This window comes from Eptatretus burgeri, chromosome 17, assembly GCF_056783735.1.
Source record: "Eptatretus burgeri isolate ZD-2024b chromosome 17, Ebu_testis_v1, whole genome shotgun sequence".
Lineage (NCBI taxonomy): Eukaryota > Metazoa > Chordata > Myxini > Myxiniformes > Myxinidae > Eptatretus > Eptatretus burgeri.
The window spans coordinates 38877875-38886518 of NC_140977.1; the positions used below are offsets into that span (position 1 = coordinate 38877875).

At 39.1% G+C, this 8644-nt stretch overlaps 1 protein-coding gene across 1 annotated transcript; it reads right to left on the reverse strand.

Annotated features, from left to right (window-relative positions):
• Positions 1–2378: 2378 nt before the first annotated feature.
• Positions 2379–3655, reverse strand: LOC147009816 (chondroitin proteoglycan 2-like). Its single transcript, XM_085861155.1, has 3 exons — positions 3503–3655; positions 3375–3393; positions 2379–3193 (listed from the first exon to the last, which is right to left on the reverse strand). The coding sequence occupies exons 1-3, from the start codon at positions 3563–3565 to the stop codon at positions 2895–2897; spliced, it is 381 nt and encodes a 126-aa protein (XP_085717281.1). The 5' UTR covers positions 3566–3655; the 3' UTR covers positions 2379–2894.
• Positions 3656–8644: the final 4989 nt, after the last annotated feature.

Genomic DNA, 8644 nt, shown 5'->3' on the forward strand with positions numbered 1-8644 from the left:
GGTTCAAATTATATGGTGATTTGTGCTTTAGAAATGTTTGGATCTGGAAGGGAATGACAGAGATGAAACCTCTTCTTCCCTGTCAGTTAGTGGGTGTTGTGCCCAAGAGGATGATGATGGAGACACTGTAGTTACAGAAGATGAAATTATTAAATTCTTAAATGAAACCTTCAGGAAAAGGCATACGTGAGAATTCGGGATTTTTTTAACCGAATCTCCATGCCTTTTTAAAAACTGCGAGAAATATGATTCATGAACCTCAGCAAGTCAGGATCTCAGAACCTCAATTCCAGCGGTTGAGGAAGTGTGCCACTAAGGCCAGAAAAGAACTCCAAGAGTAGTAGTATTTAAAGAAAGTAAATGAAGGAAGCATCCCTCAACATAAGTGGAGGCCGCAGTTGTGTGCGTCGCCTCGAGGTGTTGCAGATGTTTGAGAAAGGAAAAATCGATATCTTAATGTTACAAGAGACACACACCAACCAACCTTGTGAGCACGAGTGGCGCAGGATTTTTAAAGGTTGTCTTTTTTTCTCCAGTGCCTTTGAAGATGCCAAGGCAGGTGTGGCAATCCACTGGACTTTCAATGTAAAATTATTACAAGATGTACATTTTAAAAATGCCTTCAGACTGGTATGGGAAAAGCTATAAAAGCAAAAGTGTTCCTTTCCTAATACTCGACGGTGGTGGGACTGTACAAAATCCCAAATTCGGATTTTCTGCCAACAATATTGTTCACATGCCACCAGTAATGCATCTGGGTTGATAAGTGCTCTCAAAGGAGACGAACTTAAATATGAACAAGAAGCTGGAACATCCCGTGGAAGTGATCACTATCAGCAGTTGGTGGAAAAAAAAAAGACTCTACTGGCTGAACTAGTCAAGGAGCGTGCGGCTGTAGCAATGGTTCATCTTCGGATGAGCAGAATTCAACTGGAGACTCCAAATAAGGAATTCTTCAACCTTGAGAAGGCCATGAAGACCTCTCGGAAGATTCACAGTTTACACTGTTCTAAGGGTGTTCTGACTTGCCAGAGTGACATTAAACATTCGATGCAAGATTTCTACTCAAATCTATTTTCACCGAGAACTGTGGATAAAACAATTACAAATGAGGTGATTGAACTACTCCAATCTCTTTCTCGAGAGCAGTAACAGCAACTCGAACGTGATATCTCTTTTGAGGAGCTCACTGCGGCATTCAAACAACTTCAGGACGGCAAAGCCCCTGGGACTTGATGGACTTCCTGCTGAATTTTACAAAGCTTTTTGGAATATTCTGGGTCCTGCTCTAATGGAGACCCTGCTTGAGAGCCTCGATCAGGGTGAATTGCCCCTGAGATGCAGGAGAGCTGTTTTGCGTCTTATCCAATAGAAAGGGTACTGCAAACTGGTGGTCTGTATCATTGCTAAATACTGATTATAAAATTGTGTCAAAAGTGTACATGACATGACAAAAGAACTTGCAATGCATATTAAAAATGTCATCTCTCTCCTGATTATAAATGACCAAACGTAATGCAAACCTGAACGGTCCATTTATGACAGTATTTTTTTGGTTCGAGACTTATCATTGTTACTTCAGCTTATGCGGATGACCAATGTGTTGTGGTTAAAAACCAAAAAGATGTTATTGAGCTATCCCGTTGTCTTGCCAAATTTGAACTTGCCTCATCAGCAAGAGTAAATTGTAACAAGAGTGTAGCTCTTTGGCTATACCCAAATACAGTCTCCTCATCACACTCTTCGAGTACATTCTCCCAACTCTTCCAGGAGGAATGTATGGAAAACGGATGGGTTTAAATACTTCGGAATCCATTTGGGAACTACAAGCTATATGCAAAAGAATTGGGATGGGTTCCGAGATAACATTAAGCAGAAACTATCAAGGTGGAAAGAAATGCTCCAGTTCGTGTCACTTAAGGCACGGATAACAATCATAAATAACCTGATACTTCCAACCGTATGGCACAAGATCATTGCAATTCATCCTCCTCAAGCTGTGATCACAAGAATGATTTGTTTTTTATTTTTTTCTGGGAAGGCCACCACTGGCTCAAGCCAGAAGTGTTGCGCAGGCCACGAATTTCTGATGGCCAAAGTTTGCTGCACATCCCGAATCAAATAATGGCCTTTTTCTTGGCCCTTGTCATAATAATGTCCCGAGTCGAATCACGTTTTTCATGGTTTTCATGAGCCTCATGCAAATGGTGCCTTAAGAACGTTTTGTTTTGTTTGTTTGTTCCCTCTCTCCTCTCTCCTCTCCTCTCTCTCTCTCATGCACAGGTTTATACCATCTCTTCTCCAACTATCCGATGTTGCACAGCTTGGCCCTGTTGCACAGAGTGTTTGGGTGAGGCAGTAAAAACCCAATCCGTATATTATGTTGATGATGATTGTGATCATCATCATTTATTCAATTGCAATTTTATTACCCATCTCTGAAACGGCTGCCATAACCACAGGGTGCAAGAAAACTTTACCAAAACGAAAAAATCTCTTACTTGAGAGTAAGACTAACATTCCTTTTTTCACTCCTCCACTATACTACCTTACAGAGCAAAGTATGAAGTGTGGAGCACCATATACAGACAGTATTGACATACAAGCAAGCCATCGTTGAAGTTCTATTTTTTTTTTTTCAGAGATGTAAAGCACGTCTCAGGAATTGCCATCTCTGATGAAAAGTCATTGCTATTCTTTGGAATTCAAGCAGTTATCTATGACGACATTGGCTGCGTTACAGCAATGATAAAATCTCTTTTTGGAAAAGAGGTTAAAATGTTATCCACCAAACGTTCTGCAATGAAGATTCAAGATACAGAGAGAATTATTGGAATCTAAAGTGGTGTAATCAAATCGTGAGCAATGCTTCGATTATGCCGGTGAGCAATCTTTTACATGCATCTGTTTAGAGAGGGTCTGTAGTAAGTGGAGTCAGGGCAGCTCATAATGTAAGTTTTTCCATTTGAGCACATGTAGAATTTGGTGTTATCATAGTAGTCATAATAGTTTCCATTGGTTCTCCCTGCACAATATCCCGAGTCGATTTCCCAGTCGCACACTTTTGAGTTGCTGTTGAACACGAGACCGTCAGGGCAGGTGAACTTGTACGCCTCGTCGTTGATGCACTGGTAGAATGAGTGAGCATCGTACGGGTCACGGAACAGACCGTCTGATGTGCAGGTAAAATATTCTGAGAAATTGAAAACAGATAAAAACAAGTTTTGTCATAATCCGTCCATAACTTTTTGAGATATCTTGCACACAGCCAAACAAACAAACAGACAGACAGAGAGGGGTGAAAACATAACCTCCATCCACCATGGGTGCTGAAGGTGACTATAATTTTGGTTCCACATGGACAATTCACTTACCTTCAGGTGCATTTTCCGCCTGTAAATACAAAGCACACAATTCATTCATTAATACGCATCGAACAAACAAAAAGTTCCAAGGAAATCATCAAAGCCGATTGGTTGGACGATAATTCAAAAGTCCTTACTGGTTTGGCGTTGGTCACTGCGAAGACGATGAGCAGAGTCAGGAGCATGTAAAGGGATGCCATGATTGATTGGTTGTTGAAGAATTGTGTTGAAGATGAAGTGGCAAGGGATGACACGAAGCATCTGAATGTAAATTGCAACTTTATAACAAATCTTTACACTTCGTTAATCAGTAATTGAGTTTAATAACGGTGTAATAATTAGTTGGTTATCTCTCGTGTCAGCATTTACAATGGAATATGGTGATGCGTTGTGGTTTTGTGTAACAATTTGTAACTATGGTGAACTCGGCAATAACATTCTGTTTTGGTCCTTGTTGCCTCTGCCACCAAAGGTGGACGGATGTTATGTTTTCATCCCTGTCTGTCTGTCTGCTTGTTTGTTACTTGCAAAATATAAGATTTTTCAAGTATATTGGTTATTCGATTTTGTTATACTGTCTGTCTGTCTTCTTACAGGTCACAATTTTAAACCGAGCTTGAGGTCAAAAGGTCAACATAAGCCAAAGGTCAACCACAAAGGTGAGATTTAAAAAAATCTTCAATTTTCATCTGATTGACTTGAAATTTGAAGAGGATTTATATTTCAGGACACTGAATTTAACTAGCCAATTATTCTTGAGGTCAACATCGAACAAAAGGTCAACATAGGCCCAAAGTCAACAACTAAGGTGGTATTTCTAAAATCCTCAATTTTCATCCCATTGATTTGAAATTTGAAGAGGATATATATTTCAGGACACTGATTTCAACCAACAATTATTTTTTGAGGTCAACATAAGCCAAAAGTTCAACATAGGCCGATTATTTTTTTATTGTCAATTTTCATCCGATTCACTTGAAATTTGAAGAGGAGTTACATATTTGGTCATTAAATTCAACCACCAATTATTTTTGAGGTCAAATTTGACGTCGAAAATTTTCAATTTTTGTCTGATTGACTTGAAATTTGAAGAGGATTTATATTTCAGGACAATGAATTTAACTAGCCAATTATTCTTGAGGTCAACATCGAACAAAAGGTCAACATAGGCCCAAAGTCAACAACTAAGGTGGTATTTCTAAAATCCTCAATTTTCATCCCATTGATTTGAAATTTGAAGAGGATATATATTTCAGGACACTGATTTCAACCAACAATTATTTTTTGAGGTCAACATAAGCCAAAAGTTCAACATAGGCCGATTATTTTTTTATTGTCAATTTTCATCCGATTCACTTGAAATTTGAAGAGGAGTTACATATTTGGTCATTAAATTCAACCACCAATTATTTTTGAGGTCAAATTTGACGTCGAAAATTTTCAATTTTTGTCTGATTGACTTGAAATTTGAAGAGGATTTATATTTCAGGACACTGAATTTAACTAGCCAATTATTCTTGAGGTCAACATCGAACAAAAGGTCAACATAGGCCCAAAGTCAACAACTAAGGTGGTATTTCTAAAATCCTCAATTTTCATCCCATTGATTTGAAATTTGAAGAGGATATATATTTCAGGACACTGATTTCAACCAACAATTATTTTTTGAGGTCAACATAAGCCAAAAGGTCAACATAGGCCGATTTTTTTTTTATTGTCAATTTTCATCCGATTCACTTGAAATTTGAAGGAGTTACATATTTGGTCATTAAATTCAACCACCAATTATTTTTGAGGTCAAATTTGACGTTGAAAATTTTTTCAATTTTTGTCTGTTCTGACAAAAATTGAAAATTTTCGTCACGTGTCGGTCGGTCTGGTTTGTATGTTTATTTGTTTGTTTGTTTGTGAGTGTAATAACCCGCAAACACTTTCAGCTATCATCGTCAAACTTTACCAAAGGATTCCAAAGGACAAAAGTGAGGCTGTCAATGTGTTTTTTGACTATATATATATATATATATATATATATATATATATATATATATATATATATATATATATATATATATATATATATATATATATCAAAGGTCAAGCTGACAGTGACATAATTTGCATAAAACTTATGACCAAAATTGTTTGGCACTACGTGACGTCAAACTTGACACAAATGAGTTAGAAATATCACCTACTAATTCCGAGCACATTTGATAATCCGATCATTATTAAAATGTAAGATTTCTGCTGGGGTTGGGGGACAGATGATGCTTTTCCAAAATGGCGGCAATCCGTTGATTGCTGCCATTTTGATCGAAGTCGCCCATGTTAAAGCATGGGGGTTTTGTTTCAGGACAAAAGAGACGATAATTCGGAAACACTTCAAGATACAGGTATCAAATTGCAACCATGTTCAAAGGTCAAGATGACAGCGACGTCATTTGCATGGTTTTTGTCATACCTGTCAGGCTATCTATCGCCTGATGCCTTCTTGTCTGTTTGTCTGTCTGTTTGTTTGTATACCAATCGCCGACAGGTAACAATTTTAAACCGATCTTCACAAAACTTCACCACCTGGAAGAGTTCATCATAAGCAAGAAGTCTATTGTTTTTGAGGTCAAAAGGTCAACTTAGGCCAAAGGCCAAGAACAACTTTCTGAATCTTGTCCACCCTGCTTGCCCTCCCCTAAACTTCATTCATCCTCACATCCCTTATTTGTCCAAGTCTCCCTTTATTTTGCCCCTCAATCCCGCTGTTGCTTTTGTTCTGTTACGTCCTTATCTGTTCAATGTTCTAGCTGTTGTTGCTGTAGTCGAGCCAGGAGGAATGTGCAGTTTAGTTGTGGTATCAGCGCAAAGTTTTATTCTTGTCAAGAAAGACAAGAACATACTATGAGCTATCAAGCAAACCTCAACACTACGTCTACTACTATTAATACTACTACTACTATTAATACTTCTTCTACTACTACTACTACTACTACAACTGCTTTCCACCAGCACACTTAAGGTCCACCAGCTAATGCTAGCAGACAGGACACCCAACTCAACATCCATCTGAGGGACAGTGCACTTTGTGACAATCATCCCCCCCCCCCCGCCATGATACACCAAACCAACAGTTTCGAGTCAGATCAGGAATCGAACCCAGACGAGAACAGCTCAGAGGTGAGAACATTACCAATACACCATCCTGCCAGGCTTCTGGACAGGTTACCTGTTCAGGCCTTTCTTAACGCATTTGTTGCTTTTAAATCTACTAGTCTCTTTGTAAACTATTACAATATTCCATGTATTTATAAATTACAGTAGAACATATCTTTGTTCGTCATTTGTTTATTTATTTCATAGAACTGTGAGTGTGAAGGTCAAAGCAAGAATTTCAACAGACAAACATGATTATTGCAAAACTTTACACATCATTTTTAATTCCAAAGTACAAAATATATCAGATTGTAGAAGTCGTTTTAAATCACAAGACATCAGTAAAACATATCACAAGCAATAAAAAATGGAGACTTTGCATAATGTGGAATTTCTTTATTGCCATTTACGGTTTTTTTTATATGTCGTGATTTCAGACTCATGGAAAAGCTTTTACCACGTTCAAGACTGGACAACATGTATGGTATCTGTGATTTGAACATGGATTATCTGCGTCACGAGCCGGGGCGGCCAAAGGACAAAGAACACCCTGATTTGTGGGGTTGTTTTATTTGTTCCATCTTGCTTAAAATAGTGGAAATATTAATATTTTACCACCATATGCAAATGTAACAAGTATCAATGTTGGCATACAAGGGGTTAATTTAGATTTACCGTTTTATACAAGATTGAAGCTCATGGAAGAGCGAGATGATAAAAAGGAAACCAACTGACAGTGGGGGCAATAGTTGGACACAATAATCAAGGCAATGAATGAACACGAATAGAGGAGGAAGAAAGGAGGGAAAGAAACACTTTAGCCAAGAAGAAAAGGGTTGGGGTAAGTATGGTAGGTTTAATGGGGGTAGAAATGATTGTGAGTCAGGATGGGGTATTATATGCCATGGTAGTGCACCACAAGCAATAAACCATGGAAGGAAGAGTTACATTGAACAGCCTCAGGAAGGTGGTTCCAAATCCTGGAGAAAAGAGGAACAAGGGAGTTGAGGTGTGCAAAAAGTCTGGATTTTGGGAGGTTAACCAGAAGGGGGAGGGGGACTGGAAGAACACGAGCCTCCTGGAGGAGCTGAGAGACGGAGCGTTCAAAGGACTGGGAGAGCAGAAGGAAGTAGACCGGAGAAGAGCCGACTTGTCTGCGATGTGAAATCAACAGACCTTGTGCTTCAGCCTCATTGTGGAGAGATTCCAATAATGATGAGAGCCACAGAATCCAGGAGACCAGATTTATATGCTGGGGTGCCAGTCCATAATAGAGAGCAGTACTCCATTGTGCTATGGACAAAGACATTTTTGGTTGTGAGTCGCTCTGATATTCAAAGGAAAGTCTGATGGGTGATGCTCAGTCTGCAGCTGGCTTGGAAGGCTGGCTTTGCTCCGTGATCGGTCCATTTTGAGGTCATGGCTGATGGTGAGGCACAACAATTCAAGAAAATTGACCTCTTGGAACGGCTGACCATGGAAATATATAGGTAGGTTTGTTTTGCGATCCTTCTGGAGCAACAGGGTAGGATTGAGATTTTCCAGGATTGAAGGATATATTATATTTATTAGACCAGCATCGAATCAATTCAAATCAACAGAGTTATGCAGCTGCTGCCTATGTATCAGTAGGATTGGGGTATTGTACAACATAATCTCAAGTCATCTGCAAAAAGGAAGAGAGAATTTTCCAGAGCATCATAAAGATCACTTCTGTCTATGAGGAACAAGACCGGGCCCTAAAACACTGCCTTGGGGAACTCTAGCCTCCACTGGGAGAGGGGAGGACAGTGTTCCATTGATAGTAATGAGTTGATTGAGCAATTGGGGGGGGGGGAATCAGAACTTAAAAAGCCAGGTGTGAAAGCGGCGATGCATACCACAGAGTGCGAGAACAACCAGGACTTGTGTGTACTGCAAAATAATATGGACAATGGACATGCTGTATCAGGGAAATGTTGATGTGGCCTCCATTTTGTTTTGCAAGAAAACTCGTTTGTCAGTTCTGAGATTTTATCTACAGTTGAGGAACATGAACCTAACCAAGCTGCAAGCCGGTGCGCTTGTTAATGAAAGATTGCTGTTGGACAGGTTATTACATTTTTGCTTCTTCTTCTTCTTCTTCTTCTTCTTCT

Bases quoted from the DNA above. Each gene is read 5' to 3' on its own strand.
- LOC147009816 (XM_085861155.1), bottom strand. From the start codon at position 3,565: ATGGCATCCCTTTACATGCTCCTGACTCTGCTCATCGTCTTCGCAGTG.